The following is a 23993-nucleotide window of genomic DNA, read 5'->3' on the forward strand; positions in this document are numbered from 1 at the left end:
TCATTGTTTGTGAACATGTATTGCTGCTGTTGTGGGGACACACATTTACACAGTCACATGTAGGGACTTGCCAACCTTTGTGGGGACAATTTAAAGTCCCCACAAAGTAAATTATTAAAATATAGTGTTAGGACTTGATTTAAGGTCAGGGTTAGGGCTAGGCAGAAGTTAGAATATGTCTAGTATTAGTATAGATCCTAGGGAATACATTGTGTATGTGTGTGTGCATTTTTTCTCTGGCAATGTGAACTAAATTTCTTAAAAATTACAAAAATAAAAAACTCGAACCCGAGGCTGCTGCATCAAGGACTGAACCTCTATATATGGGCGCACGCTCTGCCAGGTGCCCATATATAGAGGTTTACTCCTCAACGCAGCAGCCGCGGGTTCAACTTCGGCCCTTTGCTGCATGTCATTCCCCCTCTCTCTCCCCTTTCATTTATTCAGCTGTCCTATAAAAATAAAGGCCTAAAATGCTTAAAAGATAATCTTAAATTTTTTTTTACATGTATTAGCAGTGACAATATGTAACTGAGTATATTTACTCACGCAGTTGCATCAGTAATAATAATCAAATTATAATATAACACTTATGGGAGACATTCTGTAACCTATAAATATTTTTACATTGGATTTTTCTTTTCTTGAGTAAGAATGATGAATGCAAGAGTCTGTCTTCTTTCACCTGTTTATCAGCCACATGGGGGTGCTGTAATTTAAGGTTTTAAATCAACTATGATCACAAATTTAAACTCACATATAATATCTAAGACAACACTGATCTTTTGCAAAACATGCATTTGGCATTTAGGAAATTATATATGCAGGTCAAAGGCAGGCTGAAACTGACTGGCTATTTCAAAAGAATGGCATTTCTACATAAATCATTAAAATGAAAACTACATGGAACTATCTGTATAAATGTTCCACTATGTTCACCAGGTAGTCTAACTGTGTGTGTTGGCTTTTCCTGCTGAGTAGATAGATCATTGTCTTACTATTACAGCACAGAAAAAACAACAATGGAACAATGAAAAAGCAGTAGTGCATATTGAAACTGTGCTGGATTAAAATGATAAGGATAAAGCAGCAGCTGACTGCTGAATGTACTAACTAAATGTATATTGTTAATTAAATGTGTCACTTGAATTTGTATTTGTTTCTGGAAACAATGTCTCAAGTTGTGTGTTGTGTTTAGACTGTGGACCTACTGTAAGTGACATGTACACTGTTTTGAATAATGTTTGTTTAAAATTCATACAGTACATAAGCAAAATTATAGTATACTATAACTTTGGGCTAGGAAAGGGGGCTAAATGACAAACTTTGCTGTCAATTTATGATAAATGTATAAAGCAGCCTGTGAACTAAGCACATAAACACTAGTGTTTTGGGGTTTTATGGGTGTGGTTTGCTGGATGAAGTTTTCATATAAGAAGCATTGTCGCAAACAGACTCAGCCTAAACTGGCAGGAAATGGAAGGAGAGAAATCAATACACGATACAGTTGAAGAAAAGAGTAGGCCTATGACAAGGGTCTTAATAGAACTTTATTTATTCTTCTTAATAATACTGGTATGATGAAAAGAATTATAAGAGTTTATTTTTTAAGTATTACACACTCCTGTACAGTTGGTGGCGGTATACTATAACAATAGTAATCTGCCAAAAAACAAACAAGAAGAATAGGCCTTCTTTCTGTACAGCGCGGCACATCTGCTCCCTACAATCCAAACATGGAAAGCCTATTCAGCCTACTCATCCTATTCAGCTTATTCATCAAATATGGTAAGTTAATATCCAACTGTATGCTATTTATAGTGCAAACTTCCAATCCGGCATATTGCTGCGCATGCCTTACTGCAACGTCTGCTGGACGGATTTACTATTTTTAGGACTTTTTGTAACATTTCCCGGGGCCTCCGACCACCACATGGATAGCTAGCTAACTAGCTTCTGCTAGCAACTACTTCCTTGTCCTCAGGCAGATAACATTTACTCCGGACTTGGTTCGCCGCGTCACTGGATTTACTTATTTCTGTCTATTTCTTGTGTTGTTTGAGTCTTAAAGATGAGACTTAGTTTTTAATCCAAAATGAGCTTGTGCTCAAACTTTAACGTACACCAAACATAATCACAAAAACCTAGCTTGTAGCCACTCTTCCTCATCTGTTTTACCACCAACATACACCATGGTCATATAACTAGCTAGTTCCCTCTGCTGGTCACATTAGGTATTACAGTTGTTTCATTGCATATCAACACATTCCCATTTCTTTGAAGCTGTGAATAAAACATGTCTTAACATATGTAAATGACACAGGGATCGTGAACAATACATTCACATCTTTCTCCTTACAACTTTTACACACACACACACACATATATATATATATATATATATATATATATATATATATATATATATATATTTGTTCATTCATAGTTTTGATGCCTTCAGTGAGAATCTACAATGTAAATAGTCATGAAAATAAAGAAACACATTGAATGAGAAGGTGTGTCCAAACTTTTGGCCTGTACTGTATATATGTATATATGTATGTGTGTGTGTGTGTGTGTGTGTGTGTGTGTGTGTGTATATATATATATATATATATATATATATATATATATATATATATATATATATACAGTACATATATATACAGTACATATATATATATATATATATATATATATATATATATATATATATATATATATATATATAATTTTTTTTAACAATAATACCAAACACTCTTTTTGAACAAAATGAACTTTAAAGATCACCAGTTATACATCTCACTTTCGATTTTTTTTATTTTTTTTAAAACACACAAAAAAAAGAACATCACATATTCAGTCCATAGATTCACAGATCAAGTCTGACTGGTCTTTTGACTTGACGCTCAGATCTCCTAAAGACAGGTGACCTTGAGTTAGAGCTGGGCAATATATCGATATTATATCGACATCGTGATATGAGACTAGATATCGTCTTAGATTTTGGATATCTTAATATTGTAATATGGCATAAGTGTTGTCTTTTCCTGGTTTTAAAGACTGTATTACAGTAAAGTGATGTCTTTTTCTGAACTTACCAGACTGTTGTAACTGTTCTATTATTTGCCTTTATCCACTTAGTCATTATATCCACATTACTGATGATTATTTATCAAAAATCTCATTGTGTAAATATTTTGTGAAAGCACCAATAGTCAACACTACAATATCGTTGCGGTATCGATATCGAGATATTTGGTCAAAAATATTGTGATATTTGATTTTCTACATATCGCCCAGCTGTACCCTGAGTGGCCATCACTTTTGTCCACATGCACACGTCCTTCTGATTTCAGGTCTGGCACTGTTTCTGCATGTGACACAGAAGCATTTCCATCTTCATCTTCACATTCTGTTTCTCTGAAAGTCTCTGGTTCTGAGAAGGTTGCAACGGTTCTTTCTGAGCACGTGACCCTCCTCAGGCCTTACTTCATATGATCTCATTCCGACCTCCTGGAGAACAGTAGCTTTTCGGTTCCACGCATCCGGGTCTTGGATACGCACCACATCATCTTTGGCAAGTGGTCTGAGGGTTTTGGTTGACTTGTCATAACGCTGTTTTTGTTTCAATTTCATATTCTCCAGTTTTGTCTGTGTCTCTGCATTCTCTTTGATGTCTGTATAGCAAGGTAGGGTTGTGCGTAACTTGCAATCTATCAACAGTTCTGCTGGTGATAAACCACATTCAAGCGGGCCGTTCTGTAGCTTAGTAGAGCTAAATAAGGATCCGACTTGCTGTCTGTAGCCTTTTTGAGAAGCTGTTTGATGATATGCACTCCCTTTTCAGCTTTGCCATTTGCCTGTGCATACAGTGGACTTGAAGTGAAATGGTGAAATCCATATTGTCTAGCAAACTGTTGCCATTCCTTGCTGTTATAGCAAGGACCAGTGTCACTCACTAGAGTCTTCGGTATCCTGTGCAGGGCAAAATGGACTTTACATGAGTAATGACACTGTTGGAAGTTGCACTTGTGAGCAGAGCAATTTCAGGAAAGTTTGATTAGTAATCTATCACTAGCAGGTAGTCTTTGCCATTACAGTGAAACAAGTCCGTTCCAACTTTCTATAAGGAGCAGTGGGAAGATCTTGGACCAACATAGGCTCCCTTGCCTGTTTGCTCTGGTACTTGTTACATGTCTCACATTTTCCTATCATGTTTTCAATTTCCTTGTTGATTCTGGCTCTTCTTTTGCATTTCTCAATGCCAAGGTGTCCCTTGTCTAGCTTATGAAGTATCTCTGGCCTAAGGCTGTGTGGATTGACAATTCTACAGTCTCTCAATAACCGTCCATTTGCCACACTTAGCTCTGATCTAATGTGATAATACTTCGGACAGGACCCCTTGGGCCAGCCACTGTGAATGTTTTCCATCACTGTTTGTAGCTCCTTGTCTTTGACTGTTTCTTCATTAATCTCTTTTGCTTTAACGTGAGACACAGGTAGAGACTCAATGATCATGTTCACATGATTCTCAATCTCTTTTTCAGTGGAGCATGCAGTACTCATCTCTGGCGCTTGTGATAGCGCATCTGCCAGCGCTAAATGCTTGCCTGGTGTGTACATAAGCTCAAAATCATACGTTTTCAGTTTCATGATGAGCCCCTGAATCCTTGGTGACATCTCATTGAGACGTTTCTTGATGATTGACACAAGAGGACGATGATCCGTCTCAACTGTGAATGTAGGAAGCCCATAGACATAGCAATGAAAGATCTGTAGTCCATAAACTAATCCAAGACATTCCTTCTCAATCTGAGCGTATCTTGTTTCAGTGGACCTAGAAACGTAAGCCACTCGCTTCCAGCTGTCTCCTTCTGCCTGTAACAAGACCGCTCAGAGTCCGTCGTTCGACGCATCTGTTGAAAATCCCTTGTTGGGCTCATAATACGCCAGCACGGGTGCATTTGTCAGTGTGATCTTTAGAGCATTCCATTCTCGCTCATTTCTCGATGTCCACTTGAACTCATTGGAGTCATGGAGAAGTTCTCTCAGTGCTGATGTTTTCACTGATAGGTTGGGTATGAACTTTCCAATAAAGTTGATCATTGCCATTATTCTGACAACACCTTTCTTGTCTGTGGGGCGCGGCATGCCTAAAACGGCTTTTATTTTCCTTTCATCTGGCTCTATCCCTTGAGAAGAATACTTGTCTCCAAGGAATGTTATTTCTTGCACACCGATTTGGCATTTGGCGCGGTTTAACTTTAGTCCATTCTCATGCACCCTTTGGAGCACTTTAGTCAGTCTTTCATTGTGCTCTAGTAGAGTGGAGCCCCAGATTACCACATCATCTACATACCAACGGACCCCTTCCAGGCCCTCTAGCATATTGTCCATTGCTCAATGATATACTTCAGATGCTGAGATTATGCCAAACAGCATTCTCAGGAATCTATACCTGAGGAGACATCACTGAGCAGTGACTCCCGGCCCTCAGATACAACAGAGAACAGTACATTGTAGCTTTCAGTCTGCACTGACCTTTGCTTTCTATGTCTTTTCTGTTGTAGTCTTTCAGTGGTACTGTTTTCTTGATTATTTTAGGCTTTTCTTTCATGGCCTTAATTTCAGTCATGCTGATCAAGTTTGCTTGTGCGCCTGTGTCAATCCTAAGCGCAACTAAAGCTCCATTAATCGGCAATGACACAATCCATGTATCTTCATTTTCTAAGTGCCTAGCCTTTTCCTCTATGGCATCGTTTTTTACATTGTCACATGACACCATGCCGACAAATAAAGTATCACTAGGTCAGTATCTTCAACTAGCCTCACTGACTTGGGCTTGTCCTTTGACATGCATTGTCTTGCAAAATGTTTTTTTCCATTGCAATTCGAGCATCTTTTGCCATAGACAGGGCACTGCCGGGGCTCATGTCTGCTACCACAACGTTTGCAGGAGTATGCTGCTGCATCTTCAACCACATTTTTTGTGTTGTATGCTTTTTCATGTTATTTTTGACTACAGCTACCTAGGCACTGTCATGCCGTGGCATTCCATTCATTAAACGTCTTTGCGTGCTGTTGGGCTAATTCACTTACATCATCACAAAAACCTAGCTTGTACCCACTCTTCCTCGTCTGTTTTACCACCAACATACACCATGGTCATAGCTAGTTCCCTCTGCTGGTCACGTTAGGTATTACAGTTGATTCACTGCATATCAACACATCTCTCTCGTCTATCCTGGTATCCTAGCCTAGAAATCTAGACGCACCCTAGCGGCAGCAAATTTAATTTGCAGCCAGGGGGGTCTAGGAACTCTCCGTTGCCTTGCGAGCTGGAAAAAACAAAATCTGGTCAGGCCAATCACATTGTGTATAGAGTCGGTGGGCGGGCTTATGGCTGCAGCTGCTGGGAACAGACTCTTGATGACCCAACATCTTGATGAGGGTCTGGCTTGTAAGGCTACCGGTATCCATTTCTGCGCAAACTTCCATCTGGTATTTTGCTGTGCACGTCTTACTGTAATCGTCCACTGCACGGTGAGGAATCTGATCTCCCGGCTCTTCCGACCACTATCTGGCTAGCCAGCTAGCTAACTAGCTGCTGTTTATCTTCTTCATGCACAACGGGACGGATAACATTCACCACGGCCATAAGCCCATAACTTTATTTCACTCCACTAATCTGACTTAATGACCAGTTTTTAAAGCTAAGGGCCACATACTTCTCCTACTTCTCCTCTGGTCCTCAGGAGATATAGAGCAAAATCCAGGACCTAGCACCTTTCTGCAACTGATTTCAACCCTGATATTCTAGCCGTGACTGAATCCTGGCTTAGGAAATCCACCAATAACTCAGAAATAACAATCCCTAACTATAACATTTTCCGTCAAGATAGAACCGCTAAAGGGGGAGGTGTTGCAATATACTGTAGAGAGAGCTTACAGAGCTCAGTGATCCTATCCAGGTCTGTACCTAAACAATTTGAGCTTCTACTTTTAAAAATCCAATTCTCTAGAAATAAGGCTATAACTTTTGCTGCTTGTTACAGACCCCCCTCAGCCCCAAGCAGTGCCCTGGACACCATTTACAAACTAATCAGCCCATCTAACTGCAGAATTTTTATTTTTAGGAGATATAAACCGGGATATGCTCCACATCCCAGCCACTCTACTTGCTAAGCTTGATGCCCTCAACCTCACACAAATTATGAATGAACCTACGAAATACAACCTAAAATCTAGGGCACCCTCATTGATATTGTCTTGACCAACCTGCCCTCTAAATACACCCCAGCTGTCTTTAACCAGGATCTCATGGGGGTCGGTTCAGTTTTGTTTTAGTCACAGTATATTAATAATGAACGTATCCTGTTTACAAATTGACCCAAATTCACTGCACTGGGTACCAAGAACTTCAACTATTTAATGAGAAGTAGATCGGACGAACGGTTCCAGATATTCAAATGACAGATGGCAAATGGACATACCCACAGACAGAGATTCCTTACTTTAATAGAATTACAGTAAATACAGTGCTTAATTTGTAAAGTGGGAGGTCCCGGAGCGCAGAGGGGGTGAACATTCTTCTCAAAATGTATGAAAAATGCAAACACAAGATTTTTGTGGAACTTCAATGGGGAATAAAGAGTAGCAAGACAGATAACATTTTATTTTTTTCATTTAGGCGATTAATTTTTCATAGCGACAAGGGAGGTGATAATAAAATAAAAAAGGTTCCGGATCCAACGTCGGAGGTGCCGGAACATCTTCCGGCGTGTTCCGGCTCAAATTAGATTAAATACATGAAAACATTAAAAACATGTATTCAAATCTAACCTGTGAAACATTCCACTGTAGCAAAATTAAAAGAAACAATTTTCAATTCACTCTAACAGCACCATTGTTTTATAGATGATTTAATGTCTTCATATCAGGAAGTGTTGTTGCAGAAAAACTGACTTTACTTCAATTCTTCAGCTCAGCAGCAGACCTGCTCTTCTCTCCAGAACCCAAATAATGACTGCAAATATGCCGAAAATGGTAAGTCAACTGTATTCATAACGTTGCAGCATGTATCTCAATATTTATTCAAAGATGTATCGCATGTCATAGCTCAAAGTAATGAACCAACTTCAACAGTTCTTAGTTGAAGAGAATGTTTCTTAAATCCCGAGCATTTCTCTGACTCACTCTGTCTGCACAAGTCCTCCACACCATACGACGATATGGGTTGTTTGCAGTGCTGTGCCTGAACGCGTTCATTGAAAGATAGTTCATGAACTCGTTCACATTTTGGGTGAACGTGAACTGAACGTACCGTATTACTGCCTGATGAACATTACTGTGAACTCGTTCATTCTGGAACGAGTTCTGCTGTGAACAGCACGCTCTCTCGGGTTAACTTCGTCTAATAGGGTGCCAGATTTCTATAGAGCCTTCCAGGCGAAAACCCAGCTAAAACACACCGTAAACAGGCCTAAAATTGTAGCGGAAAAAACACTCATTTTTGCAACACCAGTCACCAGTGTCGCACCGCCGCATGCGTCATCAAAACAAAAAGCAGCGTGGGGGCTTCGTATGATCATTTAAACCAGTTTTATGACAAGTTCGGTGAGGATGGGAAAAATCGTACATTTCTGTGCAAACTTTGCCCGCCGCCTTTCAAAACGAAAATCCGCACTTCAGTCACATCCACAGCAAACCTGAAACTGAACTGAAGCAACATATGGAAAAAAAAGAACAATGAACTAGTTCATTTTTGGAACGAACTTAGTTCAAAATTTTGAAGTATGAACTATGAACTGAACTAGTTCATTTTAAAATTTGTGAACTAAACTTTGAAATAGTTCATGTAGAAAGTGAACTTTCCCAACACTGGTCGTATGATCCTACCATCAAAAAACGGCACACAGGAATGTTTCAAAAAATTTGCGCCCCTAGCGATGACCTCATGTCTAAACCAGAGAACGTGGCTCGGGCTAGGGTTAGGGTTTTGAACATAAAGGTCACGATTTTAAACACGTCTTTAATGTGAGCTAGTGGCAGCTTGTTTATGTTTAGGCAATGAAAAGTACTTGGTTATTGTCAGGCATCACAACTACTACTAACTCACCTGGTTAAGCGTTCGCCCCATGTACAGAGGGTCAGTCCTTGCCACAGCGGCCGCAGGTTCGATTCTGACCTGCGGCCCTTTGCTGGATTTCGGTCCCCCTTTCTCCACTTTGCTGTCTTAAGCCTAAAAATGCCCCAAAAATCATCTTAAAAACAACAAATTGACACTTCCATATTTATTCCCGTCTTCTTTGCTCATAATTATGGTCACTAGAAATGTAAATATGACTCATAACTGCTGCTAACAAATGGCCTCAGGGCATGTTTCTTGTCTGCATTATAAAAGTAGGTGCTTCTGTTACATAGTCTACCTAGGCAACTTACAGTCTTAAAAGTTTTTCAAGGCTCTATGTGGATGACTGTATCAGGTAAAAAATAAACTGCAACTGTCCACTGTCAGAGTTGCTCATGTATAATCTGTTGAATATGAAAACATTTAGAAATTTGTTTTTCTACCATCAGAACTGACCAGATACAATAATGAGGAGATCAGGATTGTGTTGGTGGGAAAGACCGGAGTTGGGAAGAGCGCTACAGGAAACACCATTCTGGGAGAACAGAACTTTAAATCAGAGTTCTCCCCTAAATCTTTGACTGAACACTGTGCTAAGGCCTCTGGTGAAGTGGATGGACAAAAGGTTGCTGTTATTGACACTCCGGGTCTGTTCGACACAAGGATTGATTATAATAAAACCAGTAAAGATATTGCCCAGAGCATTGCTTATGCTTCTCCTGGACCTCACATCTTCCTGGTCGTCATCAGACTGGGCAGATTCACAGAGGAAGAAAAGCAGACGGTGCAGAAGATTCAGGAAATCTTTGGAGAGGATGCAGACAAGTACAGCATGGTTCTCTTTACCCATGGTGACCTGCTCAAAGGGAAACCTATTGAGGAGTTCTTGAAGGACAGTGAAGACCTGCAGGAACTTGTGACCAAATGTAACGGCCAGTACCACGTCTTTAATAATGAGGTGAAGGATCGTTCTCAGGTCAGGGAGCTGCTCAACAAGATCAGAAATATAACAAAGAAGAACGGAGGAAGTCATTACACCACTGAAATGTTCCAGGAGGCAGAGAGGAAGATAGAAGAGGAGAAACAACGAATCCTTAAAGAGAAAGAAGAGCAAATGCGCAAAAAGGAAGAGGAAATGAAGAAGAAACTAGAGGAAAAGTATGAGCAACAAATAAAGGAAGTGGAGGCTGACAGAGAGAGGATGAAAAAGTTAGTTGAAGATCGTGAGAGAGAAATAGAGGAGGAGAGGAACAAATATAGACAAGAGCAGGAAAATCGGGCCAGAAGGGAAGCTGAGAACAGTAATCCAATAATCAAACTGATAAAACGTTTCTTAAAATTTTTCTTTGGGTAAAATAAGAAATTTGCTGGTTTGCAGGTGAAATTCTGACTTGCTGAAAAGCAGCAGCTTTACCAAACTGTTCTCTTCACAGCCCTTTTTGATTTTCCTGTGTAGTGCTTCAATGTCAAATAAACACAACTAAATTCCACAGGTTAATAATTGTACAAGATGAACGATCCATATTTAGAAGTGCCACAGCTTGTAAAGATCATGTTTCTATGGTGATCATGAAATAAATCTGATAATAAATGAGTAATGCTTTACTGACATCAGTCAGAGGTTAAAAATACTAAATACAGGACATGAAGGTCTCCTTCCATTTAATGTGACACAGAACCAGGTAGAAGCATAAAAAGAAAACAGATTTTTACACACAAACTTCTTTCATTCATTTTATTTCATTTTATGTAACTGAAACAATAACTGTAAATGGATGCCACCGAGCTGCACTCCTGTGAGGACACAAACTTTGTACAGTAGCCTCCTCCACTGGCCTGGAAGAACTGTAAAGTCTGAATGATACAGCTGGAGAGAAATTAATTAAAGGACAGAATATGTCCTAAACTAAAATAAGGAGGCTTTTGAAATTACTTTAAAATCTATTCAAAAAATGTTAAAGTCATTGCTAATTTAAACTCTCAATAACACAATCAAATTATTAAATCTCACATTAAGGTGTAGTTTTATTTTTAAGGTAAAATGTTTAAGTATATATTTAATTAAACCAAAGCAGACCGGAATACAAAAATTCACATTTCTATTCCATTTATTCTTCCACATTGCCATTTTGGATTTTGTATGTAAAAAATATTTTTACAATATCCTAATGTAATATTTAAACATCAGACATTTATAAAATGTGATGCCATCATATCACAAGACATTGAGACTATATTTATCATTGTTATGTTTTCCTTTCATTGCAGCTTTCATTTTTTTCTTTACTTATTTCATTATATTTTAAAATGTCCCTTACTGACTTACTGTTTTTCTTTAATGGAGCCTCTTAGCATTAGCATTTCATACATATACTCGTATAATCAGTTTGACAATAAACATCAAGACTCTTTGTTGTCAGCAGTGTTTTATAGGTGTGGTGTTTTTGCATGATGTCTTTACATAAGGAAGTTTCTTAGCAGACAGACTGACTTCTTCAGCTCAGCAACAAAACTGATCTTCTCTCCTTAACACCAACAATAGCCAGCAAATATGCCAATAAGTCAATAAACTGTATTCATAATGTTGGTTGTAACTTGTATCTAAACAAACATTTATATATGGATTGTATGTCATAACATGAACCAATCCCAACAGTTTTAAAGGGGAAAGTGCTTGAATTGAAAAACTTTTCTGAAATTCTCAGCATTTTTGTGATTCATTCTGCATTATATTTAGAGGTGCTTCTGTTGTTTGGCCTACCCTTGCCTAAACATTATAACATTCATGAAGGAGGATTTATTGCAGTACTGCTGTATTAGACTGTATTAGTATGTGTCAGGTGTTCCTAATAAACAGTCAACTGAGTTTAATTTCTATGCCTCTGTTTAAGGCCCTATATAAAGTCAGCTAGGTAAGGTAAAAACTAAACTTCAACTGCCCACTGTCAGAGTTGCCCATGTTGTAGTTGTATAAACTGGTTCAAAAAGTTTTGCAATTTCTTTCAGCCTTCCCATCAGAACCAACGAGATACAATAATGATGAGATCAGGATTGTGATGGTGGGGAAGACCGGAGCTGGAAAGAGCGCCGCAGGAAACACCATTCTGGGAGAAGAATATTTTAAATCAGAGTTCTCCCCTAACTCTATGACTAAACACTGCGCTAAGGCCATTGGTGAAGTGGAAACACAAAAGGTTTCTCTTATTGACGCTCAGGGTGTTTTTGACACCAGTATTAAGAAAAAGGAAACCATCAAAAATATTGCTCAGAGCATTGCTTATCCTTCTCCTGGACCTCACATCTTCCTGGTTGTTATCAAACTGGGCAGATTCACAGAGGAAGAAAAGAAGACGGTGCAGAGGATTCAGGAAATCTTTGGAGAGGAAGCAGACAAATACAGCATGGTTCTCTTTACCCATGGTGACCTGCTCAAAGGGAAACCTATTGAGGAGTTCTTGAAGACTAGCAAAGAGCTGCAGGAACTTGTGACCAAATGTAACGGCCAGTACCACGTCTTTAATAATGACTTGAAGGACCGTTCTCAGGTCAGGGAGCTGTTTGACAAGATCAGAAACATAATAAAGAAGAACGGAGGAAGTCATTACACCACTGAAATGTTCCAGGATGCATAGATGGAGATAGAAAAGGAGAAACAACAAATCCTTAAAGATAACAAAGAGAAAATGCTGAAAGAGCTGGAGAATCAGCCACATGGGGGTGCTGTAATTTAAGGTTTTAAATCAACTATGATCACAAATTTAAACTCACATATAATATCTACAATAGCACTGATCTTTTGCAAAACATGCATTTGGCATTTAGGAAATTATATATGTAGGTCAAAGGCAAGACTGAAACTGACAGTTTGGCTATTTCAAAAGAATGGCATTTCTACATAAAGCATTACATGAAACTCTCTGTATAAATGTTCCACTATGTTCACCAGATAGTCTATAACTGTGTGTGTCGGCTTTTGCTGCTGAGTAGATAGTGAACAACAGTGGCTTTTTACAGCTTCTTCTTTGAAAACATTGTCCTGCTGCTGCTGAAAACGATGCTCTGAAAGTGGTGAGAATCAATCTCAGTTGTGTTTTAAAACTAGCATCTGTTGAACTACTAACTGGGTTTGCAGGTCACATGTTCATCTCACATCATGTTGTGAACAGAGACTAAGAACTACAATTCAAAGGGATGGCTAAACTGTATATGCACACTTTATTTTTCTCAATTTAAAAGAACTGGTGGCATTTCTTGTAAATGCTGATGAGAGGAGTGAACAGGGTTTGCCGTTTACAGTGAGCAGAAGGGAGAGTGAAAATGCAGGAGGACTGGATATTCAAGCTAGATTATATAAATACATTTGGACAATAAAGGGTGTAAAGCATTTTAGTCATTGAAAGGTTGAACAAGAACACAACACATTAAAGTGAAAAGAGGAAAAAAGGGGGAAGAAATAGCGAAGTGAACAAACAGAGGTTCAGCTGAAACAGTTTGCAAATTCCTCTCATTCTGGGAAAAAGAATCAACTGCAAGTTCTAACTAGATCATTGTCTTACTATTACAGCACAGAAAAAACAAGGAACAATGAAAAAGCAGTAAATCAAAACTGTGCTGGATTAAAATGATAAGGAGAAAGCAGCAGCTGACTGCTGAATGTACTAACTAAATGTATATTGTTAATTAAATGTGACACTTGAATTTATATTTGTCTGTTTCTGAAAACAATGTCTCATGTGTGTTGTGTTTAGACTGTGTAGACCTACTGTAAGTGACATATACACTGTTTTGAATAACATTAGTTTAAAATTATAGTATACTATAACTTTGGGCTAGGAAAAGGGGCTAAATGACAAACTTTGCTTTATTCAATTCATGATGAATGTATAAAGCAGCCTGTGAACTAAGCACATAAACACTAGTGTTTTGGGGTTTTATGGGTGTGGTTTGCTGGATGAAGTTTTCATATAAGAAGCATTGTCGCAAACAGACTCTCAGCCTTCTTTCTGTACTGACTCTAAAGCAGCACATCTGCTCTCTACAATCCAAACATGGGAAGCCCATTCAGCCTACTCATCCTATTCAGCCTATTCAGCAAATATGGTAAGTTAATATCTAACTGTATGCTATTTATAATCATCATCTACTGATGACACAGGTGACATTGGGGCATGTATATTGTATCTCTTTTGCAGTCTACACTTTCAATCTAAAATAAGCCAATCAAAGCCTAAGTTATAAACTTAAGTTAGTCTTGGGTTAGTAATTTAAACTCAATAATGCAGATTCAGATTTTACACACCAAACAATATGATGCAATATAAATTACATTATCCAGCATTATATTAGAGTTTAAAGTTCTACTTTTTAATAGATGTAAGTTGATTTAAGTACATTGTGCTGATAATGACTCTTTCAGGACCCAACTTCCATTAATAGTGCATAGTGTTTGTACTGTGTACTATTAATATTTATTTAAAGATGTATCGCATGTCATAGCTCAAAATAATGAACCAACTTCAACAGTTCCTAGTTGAAGAAAGTGTTTCTTAAATCCCGAACATTTCTCTGACTCACTCTGTCTGCACACAGACTGATCTCATGAAGTGGCATATGTGTGACACGCCAATTCGTTTGGCATTATTGGCGTGTTATCAAGACGCATACTCACTTTTTAGTGCGTTTATCAACCCAGTCTGGCCTCCATTGACTTACATTACCTTACGATAGCATGTGAATGTCTGTGTGGACAGTCTCGTCTGCAATATAAAAGTAGGTGCTTCTGTTACATAGTCTACCTAGGCAACTTAAAGTCTTAAAAGTTTTTCAAGGCTCTATGTAGTCGACTGCATCAGGTAAAAAATAAACTTCCACTGTCAGAGTTGCCCATGTTGAAATTGCATAATCTGTTGAATATGAAAACATTTTGCAATTTGTTTTTCTACCATCAGAACTGACCATATACAATAATAAGGAGATCAGGATTGTGTTGGTGGGAAAGACCAGAGTTGGGAAGAGCTCCACAGGAAACACCATTCTGGGAGAACAGAACTTTAAATCAGAGTTCTCCCCTAAATCTTTGACTGAACACTGTGCTAAGGCCTCTGGTGAAGTGGATGGACAAAAGGTTGCTGTTATTGACACACCGGGTCTGTTCGACACAAGGATTGATTATAATAAAACCAGTAAAGATATTGCCCAGACCATTGCTTATGCTTCTCCTGGACCTGTGACATGTGATATATTTTACTATTATCTGTTAAAAAGGTGCCTACCAACTAAATTATTTTCACTTTTAAAATATTCAACTGATTTTAGCAGTTTAGATAAGAGACATTCAGCCTTTTAGCTATCATCACCAACCCCAACGTCCTCAACCCATAAAACGTCTGTATAAGTCAATTGTGCAAGCTGCTCATTAGGACTTATATTTGGACTTATATATAAAAACATCTTACAATTTGAATTTTTTAATTTTTATTTAAAGAATGTCCACTGTACTGGACAACAGGATCATTTGAGTACGAAAACAGACAAATTTGGTAGATGTGGAGTCATTATTTACATGAAGATAGTCCTGATGTCCACTATAATTGACATTCATAAAATGGCAAATTTTTCAAAAGATACATAATGTAGTTTCTATCAGAACTCAATATATGATTCCTAACACCTTAATGAACAAGAAAATATATGATTATCATAGTAACAAAACCATAGACAAACAATATTTGACTCATCTCTTATCTTTCCATAAAATGTGCTTGTTCCTATGCTGTCCATTTTGGATTGATAACACATCACTGAAAAGCCCAGGATGTCCTCTGTACAGTACAGCAGGAATTAAGAGACTTGCACAAAAGATTCCAAGGAGAGAAATGAAACTCAAATGTCCACTAAAGTGGACATAAGTCAATGGGCTGGGTCTCAGGAGGATATGTTTGCCTGCTCTAGCAACTGAGCTAACCTGGCCACTGCTATTTAGGCTTTCTAAACAGCTTACAGTCTTAAATGTTTTTGAAGACCCAACATGTGATAACTAAATAAGGTAAACACTAAATTTCAAATACCAACTGTCAAAGTTGCCCATGTTGAAGTTGCACAATCATATGCATATGTAAAGTGCTAAACTATCCCATCAGAATTGACCAAATACAATAATTAGGAGCTCAGGATTGTGATGGTGGGGAAGACCGGAGTTGGGAAGAGGTATACATTTCCAAATAGTAATGAGTAGCCTGCTGTAGATGGCTTGTGGCTGAATTCAGGGGTCTACATGTTTACTTCTGTCAAACAGAGTGCTGCATGTGACATGTTTTGCGCATGCAGGTCGGTTAAGTTTTGTTTTATTCACAGAATATTAATAATGAACGTATCCTGTTTAGGAATTGACCCAAATTCACTGCACTGGGTAACAAGCACTTCACCTATTTAATGAGAAGTAGATCAGACGAACGGTTCAAGATATTTGAATGACAGATGGCTGATGAACATAACGACAGCCAGAGATTCCTTACTTTAATAGAATTACAGTAAACATTAAAATAAAAACATTAAAAACATGTATTCAAATCTAACCTGTGAAACCACTGTAGCAAAATTGCAAGACACAGTTTTCAATTCACTCTAACAGCACCATTGTTTTATAGATGATTTAATGTCTTCATATCAGGAAGTGTTATTGCAGAAAAACTGACTTTACTTCAATTCTTCAGCTCAGCAGCAGACCTGCTCTTCTCTCCTTAACCAAAATAAGGATTGCAAATATGCCGAAAATGGTAAGTCAATTGTATTCATAACGTTGCAGCATGTATCTCAAAATTTATTTAAAGATGTATCGCATGTCATAGCTCAAAGTAATGAACCAACTTCAGCAGTCCTTAGTTGAAGAAAATGTTTCTTAAATCCTGAACATTTCTCTGACTCACTCAGTCTGTACACAGACTGATCTCATGAAATGGCGTATGTATGACACGCCAATTGGTATGCCATTATTGGCGTGTTATCAAGACGCAAACTTGCTTTTTAGCGTGTTTATCGTATGCGTATGAATTTACGCCGTAGCGAGTAGTATAAAAGGGCAAAAATCCGCGTAGGGAGGATGGGTCAAACACAGGACTTTCATCCAGGAGACCAGGGATCGTGTCCTGCATGTGACATTTCCTTTGTGTCCCCCAACATTATATTTTTGCAAAAACACGTTCTTTTCGCAATAACACGTTCTTCTCGTGATAACACGCCAAGTGGCGATAACACACCAAGTGGAGTGTATGTTTACATCCGCTGTATACAGCGTTGACATACACGCGGATAGCTCAAAATGCGTACAAATAACATGCCACTTGGCTTAAGAAAGTCGGTGTGAATGTTTACGCAAAGTCAGGATGTCACGCTGCTGTACAAGTCCTCCAAACCATAGGACGATATGGGTTGTACGATCCTACCATCAAAAAACGGCCCACAGGAGTGTTTCATAAATTTGCGCCCCTAGTGATGGTGGAAATACGACCTCATATCTAAACCAACAAATGTTCGGACTAGGGTTAGGGTTTTGAACGTAAAGGTCACGATTTTAAAAATGTCTTTCCTGTTGTGAAATAGTCGCAGCTTGGTTATGTTTAGGCAATAAAAACTACTTAGGCATCACAACTACTTAGTTAAGTTTGGAAGAAGATAATGGTTTGGGTTCAAATCAGATGTTACTTCACTTGCTGAAGGTTACACACGTGGCGCTTTTTTTTTTTCGGAACTTGAAGTCCTTTGTTTGTTTGACCCATCCACCTGCCCATCCTACCACCTTATTCCTTAAAATTTCTGCTGCTGGGGTGCCTGTTAACTCACCTGGTTAAGCATTCGCCCCATGTACAGAGGGTCAGTCCTTGCCGCAGCGGCCGCAGGTTAAATTCTGGCCAGCGGCCCTTTACTGCATGTCATTCTTCCTCTTCCCACTTTCCTGTCTTAAGCCTAAAAATGCCCCAAAAAATCATCTTAAAAAAACAAATTGACGTTCCCATATTTATTCCCTTACTTTCTTCTTTGGTCCCCTCATAATTACAGTGACTAGAAATGTAAATATGAGTCATTACTGCTGCTAACAAATGGCCTCAGGGCATGTTTCTCCAGGAGGACAGTCTTGTCTGCATTATAAAAGTAGGTGCTTCTGTTACATAGTCTACCTAGGCAACATTCAATCTTAAAACTTTTTCAAGGCTCTATGTGGTCGACTGCATCAGGTAAAAACTAAACTTCAACTGTCCACTGTCAGAGTTGCTCATGTTGAAGTTACATAATCTGTTGAATATAAAAACGTTTTGAAATTTGTTTTTCTACCATCAGAACGGATCAGATACAATAATGAGGAGATCAGGATTGTGTTGGTGGGAAAGACCGGAGTTGGGAAGAGCGCCACAGGAAACACCATTCTGGGAAAACAGTACTTTAAATCAGAGTTTTCTTTTAACACATTGTCTCAACACTGTGTTAAGGCCATTGGTGAAGTGGATAGACAAATGGTTGCTGTTATTGACACTCCGGGTCTGTCTGACACCAGCTTTGATGAAAAGGAAACCAGTAAATATATTGCCCAGAGCATTGCTTATGCTTCTCCTGGACCTCACATCTTCCTGGTCGTCATCAGACTGGGCAGATTCACAGAGGAAGAAAAGCAGACGGTGCAGAAGATTCAGGAAATCTTTGGAGAGGAAGCAGACAAGTACAGCATGGTTCTCTTTACCCATGGTGACCTGCTCAAAGGGAAACCTATTGAGGAGTTCTTGAAGGACAGCGAAGACCTGCAGGAACTTGTAGACAAATGTAACGGCCAGTACCACGTCTTTAATAATGAGGTGAAGGATCGTTCTCAGGTCAGGGAGCTGCTCAACAAGATCAGAAATATAACAAAGAAGAACGGAGGAAGTCATTACACCACTGAAATGTTCCAGGAGGCAGAGAGGGCGATAGAAAAGGAGAAACAACGAATCCTTAAAGAGAAAGAAGAGCAAATGCGCAAACAGGTAGAGGAAATGAAGAAGAAACTAGAGAAAAAGTATGAGCAACATATAAGCAAAGCGAATGTTGACAGAGAGAAGGTTTTAGTACATCGTAATAGAGAATTGGAGACGGCAGTAAAAACATATAGAGATGTGCAGGGATATCAGGCCAGATTGAAAGCTGAGAACTGTAATTACATATATAACCTGATAACAAATTTTTTTTTTGAAATAATGTTGAAACCCATTCTGAAACTCATTGGTTTGCAGTGTAAATTTTGACTTGCATCACTGTAAATAACTGTGTGAGATGACCATTAAATGTTCATCTGTGTCTCAGAAGGCATTGGTACAGCATGGTAAGGTGATTGTGTTTTTGGAATCAACTTTTTATTGTTCAATAAAGGATATAAAGGATAACTTCTGATAATTCAAGTCTTTCTACATACAATACACACATGCCACATATGCTTTAAGAGAGTTATTGGTCATTGTAATCTTTCCTTCAGCATCATACCTGACTTGAAGCAATCGGTTGTAAATTGACTAAATTATTAGTAATGGGGGACAATAGCCACAATCCTCGATCCATGATAAAAAAAATGTATGAATTTAGGTATAATTTGAATGCTCAAAATAGAATTTTTCATTCTCAGTTAAAGCACATATTTAAGTAGACCAAAGTAGCCCAGAGTACAATAATTCACAATTTCATTTTCATAACATTTATTTTCCCCCATTGTCATGTTTGGATTTTTTTCGCCCTAGTACAGCAGAAAATGGTAAGCAATCAACAACTCCAACATTCAACAGAATATTTTGGTCAATTTAGTCAGCTTTTTTATCAAATCACGAGAAACACTGAAAAGAAGGATAATGGTACAGTCTCCATGCTACATTAATGATAGTATTAAGGCATTCCTCTGTGTACACATGTCCTCTCCGAGTATAATTGAGGCTGTATAAATTGTGTCCCCTTCAAAAATTGCTCTTCAGAAATTTTATGTTTATTGTCCCCCACTACTGTTAGATCAGATTTAAGCCCATGGACATTTCCCTCTAGAAACAGCCGGTTGCCCCCAGAGTGGCGAGTACCTGTATTTGGACCGAGATAGCATGGTACCGGCGGGTTGCCCTCTCTACTGGACCCAATTCAGTACATAGATCCAAGAGCTCAGCTTTAGCCAGTCATCGTCATGGTCCCTGAAGTCTCTTTTTCTCCTGATTCTCCTGATTAATTCTTTAGAAGCTAGGTTTTGGGTGAGGCAGTCAAATGCTGATTAGTGTAGTTACTTGATTAACTTTAGCTGCAGGCCCCATTAAACATTGATTTCAAAACATAAGCCGGGTTTTAACGGTTTAACTTCAACAATGCCAACACAGCATCAACTAGTGGTATCCCCCACCCCGAGATACAATTTGAAGACGAAAGAAAGTGTAATAGGCAAACACACTTTTCTTTATGCAGATTTGTCACAAACAGTATTAAAGTTTGGACCAATAACAAGGACATTAAGGGTAACGATTTCGCGAGAGCTTAACGGCTGTATTTTCAGTCTTTGACATTTGATGATATATGCACGGTTTAGTTATGTACACTGTGCTCTGCCGTTATCTAATGCTAGGGTATTTGATGCTATTCTGTATTCCATGCAGTCGGGCCATCTCCTCCTCCTGCGCTCCGTAGCGGACAATGTGACGGCGAGACAGCGCTGATTAAATATTAAGAACACATTTTTATTCAAGATTTGAGTTGAAGGTGTTTATGGAACAGTTATCACTCAGTACAAGCGCAAATAACACTGCTGGATTTCATCTTCATGGTAACGTGGATGATATGGAGTGAAAAAATGTGCGTTAGGCATCAATACTTGGATATTACGAGTAATTGTTTTTCCCATTTACTTGGTTTGTTTATTCATAAATCACAACCTTTGGGAGTTTTTCCTCGCCACTGTCGCAATAGCCACTGCTAATACTTGCTCTTGAGGGAATTACTGTAATTGTTGGGGCTATGTAAATTATAGAGTGCGGTCTAGACCTACTAAGTGTAAAGTGTCTCGAGATAACTTGTTATGATACTGTAAATAAAATTGGCGTACACACATTTTCAGCCCCGTTTTATGAGACCCCAGGATTTCTTTGCCACAAGGAGGTACAACTTGAATGTATTAATTTTCTTTTCTGGCATTGTCATGTGATGCCATTTGATTTGTTTTTATTCATTTAAATTTGTGTGTGTACTTCTAACACGTTTGGGTTGGTAAAATAAATGTTGCAAATTCAAATCGGAGCATCTTCTGTGTCTGGAATGGATGTATTCTTGAATCTATAAAGTAACAATAAGATAACCTTGTTTGAATGAGTTTGGCTAAAAGAACATTTTGTCTATACTACTAGATACATATACTATGTTGCCTGGGTTAAATAGAATTGCAGTACTAAAAAAAGAAACTGAAATACAATTTTCATTGACTTTAAAAAACAAGTCGGTTTTCGTCAACTAAAACTATACAAAATAGTCATGGATAATTTTGACTACAATGCTCAGACTTTTAGTCGACTGAAACTTGACTAGACTAAAAAGAGTAAGAACGTGACAGCAGCAATACAGGTTTACAAACACACTGGTCAAATGAATTAAACTGCACACTTAAAATAATTTATTGGGGTTTGAGTTTAATCACATAAAAGTACATTTTGATCATGCATTTTGGTTCTGACCCACCAAAATATTTTGTGAACCAAATATAAAAAAAATTGAAGTCTCTGTGACATTACCTATAAGTTTCTGAAGAGCCATGGTGACATCTTGGCAGCATCTGACTCTACATAAGTCCCGGCAAATTCTAAAATGGGCAAAGATTTGGCGCATGGATGCTATTAGTAGCGAAGTTCACATTTGTTCAAATTGCCTTTATAAACCTAGTGGATGGAAATATACACAGCATGTTATCCAGCTCTCCTCCAGCCACACCAGAGCTGGATTAGGTTACTGCTAAAAGTAACTAAACATTTCATACTACTGCTGCTTCACATTAAAAGCATTCATAATGGCTTTTGTGAATCTAGCCACAGGAAGGCAATGGGTTTGTTGTTATGGTTAGTGCTAACTGCAATATTCAAATGTGTCTACAGAGCCATTTTTTTTGACAACAGATCAGTCCCAATAGCAAGCTCCTAAAGGATGGTTCTACATCTTGGAAGACAAATGTCAAACATTAAAATCTAAATTAACTGCTAATGTTACAAATCAGGCCTAATGAGAAAAACAAACTGGAATGGGAATCTTAATTCTTTTGCACCAAAAGAACTGCAACGTGAGCCACCATAAGCAACACTGAAAGACATTTACCCACAATGTCAAGTACATCATCTCTGTTCTCGGCCTCGTATCTAGCTCGATTTTTCTGCTTCTCTTTTAGTTTCTTTATTGCCCTTTCCTTTTCTCTTTCATGAGCTGCACATAGCTTATCCAACCTCTTTCCATCAGCCCCTTCTTCCTTCATTTTTTCCCAGAACTCTTCATCTATTTTTTTCTCCAGTTCCTCCCTCTCTCTGCGCATTTGCTCTTCTTTCTCTTTGAGGATTTGTTGTTTACACTTTTCAATCGCCTTCTCTGCTTTCTGGAACATGTCGTTGGTGTAATGGCTTCCTCCGTTCTTCTCTTTTATAGCTTTGATCTTGGTGAGCAGCTCCCTGACCTGAGAATGGTCCTTCAGTTCATTATTAAAGACGTGGTACTGGCCGTTACATTTGGTCACAAGTTCCTGCAGCTCTTTGCTGTCCTTCAATAACTCCTCAATAGGTTTCCCTTTGAGCAGGTCACCGTGGGTAAAGAGAACCATGCTGTATTTGTTTGCTTCCTCTCCAAAGATTTCCTGAATCTTCTGCACCGTCTGCTTTTCTTCCTCTGTGAATCTGCCCAGTCTGATGACGACCAGGAAGATGTGAGGTCCAGGAGAAGCATAGGAAACACTGTGGGCAATATCTTTACTGGTATTCTTTTCATCAATGCTGGTGTCGAACACACCTGGAGTGTCAATAACAGCAACCGCTTGTCCAGCCACTTCACCAAAAACCTTTTTACAGTGTTCAGTCACAGATTTAAAAGAAAACTCTGATATAAAGTTCTGTTCTCCCAGAATGGTGTTTCCCGTGGCGCTCTTCCCAACTCCGGTCTTCCCCACCATCACAATCCTGATCTCCTCATTATTGCATCTGGTCAGTTCTGATGGGAAGGACATACAAATGAAATCAGCCAAGAACTTTTGAAGTTGGTTCATTATTTTGAGCTATGGCATTCAATCCATCTATAAATAAATCTTGAGATACAAGTTGAAACAATATGAAGGCAGTTGACTTACCGTTTGTGGCATACTTGCAGTCCATAGTTGGGTAAAAGCAGCTCTGCTGCTGAGCTGAAGAAGTAAAGTCAAGTCAGTCTGTGTGCAATACTGGCAATAACACTTATATAAAGACATCATGCATCATACCACAGCTATAAAACAATACGGACATTAAACGAAATTGAACACTGGTTTACGCTCTGCTACACTCATTTACGCTCTGCTACAACATGTTGTTTGACGGATTAATTCAATTCCAATCTACTTCATACTAGCCGACTGCATTGGTGGGTACCCATTGCAGTAAATTTGAGGGAATTTGTAAACATGTTCATAATTAACAGAATAAAACAAAACTGACCCGCATTGGCAAAAGACGTCATGCTGTTGTACATAAACATGGAGACCACTTAAGTCAACCACAAGCCATCTGCAGCAGGCTACCTGATTCTATTTGGAAATGAATACCAAGCTGTGTATTTCAGTTGTGGGGGACTACATCTAAGGGTTTAAATAATCTAGGAA

At 38.6% G+C, this 23993-nt stretch overlaps 4 protein-coding genes across 4 annotated transcripts; 3 read left to right on the forward strand and 1 right to left on the reverse strand.

Moving 5' to 3' along the window:
- The first annotated feature begins 1466 nt into the window (after nt 1–1466).
- LOC114565664 (GTPase IMAP family member 7) lies at nt 1467–12134 on the forward strand. The gene is made up of 3 exons (XM_028593851.1): nt 1467–1788; nt 7987–8049; nt 9583–12134. The coding sequence occupies exons 1-3, from the start codon at nt 1737–1739 to the stop codon at nt 10485–10487; spliced, it is 1020 nt and encodes a 339-aa protein (XP_028449652.1). The 5' UTR covers nt 1467–1736; the 3' UTR covers nt 10488–12134.
- On the forward strand, nt 10905–13810 carry LOC114566028 (GTPase IMAP family member 7-like). Its single transcript, XM_028594371.1, has 2 exons — nt 10905–10946; nt 12100–13810. The coding sequence occupies exons 1-2, from the start codon at nt 10905–10907 to the stop codon at nt 12763–12765; spliced, it is 708 nt and encodes a 235-aa protein (XP_028450172.1). The 3' UTR covers nt 12766–13810.
- Nucleotides 13811–18344: 4534 nt separating this feature from the next.
- On the forward strand, nt 18345–19482 carry LOC114566029 (GTPase IMAP family member 4). Its single transcript, XM_028594372.1, has 3 exons — nt 18345–18363; nt 18467–19309; nt 19463–19482. Exons 1-3 carry the CDS (start codon nt 18345–18347, stop codon nt 19480–19482), a joined length of 882 nt encoding a protein of 293 aa, XP_028450173.1.
- Nucleotides 19483–21759: 2277 nt separating this feature from the next.
- LOC114565502 (GTPase IMAP family member 4-like) lies at nt 21760–23540 on the reverse strand. Its single transcript, XM_028593592.1, has 2 exons — nt 23487–23540; nt 21760–23350 (listed from the first exon to the last, which is right to left on the reverse strand). The coding sequence occupies exons 1-2, from the start codon at nt 23509–23511 to the stop codon at nt 22410–22412; spliced, it is 966 nt and encodes a 321-aa protein (XP_028449393.1). The 5' UTR covers nt 23512–23540; the 3' UTR covers nt 21760–22409.
- Between the last annotated feature and the right edge of the window lie 453 nt (nt 23541–23993).

The sequence above is a fragment of the Perca flavescens genome, chromosome 12 (assembly GCF_004354835.1).
Source record: "Perca flavescens isolate YP-PL-M2 chromosome 12, PFLA_1.0, whole genome shotgun sequence".
NCBI lineage: Eukaryota > Metazoa > Chordata > Actinopteri > Perciformes > Percidae > Perca > Perca flavescens.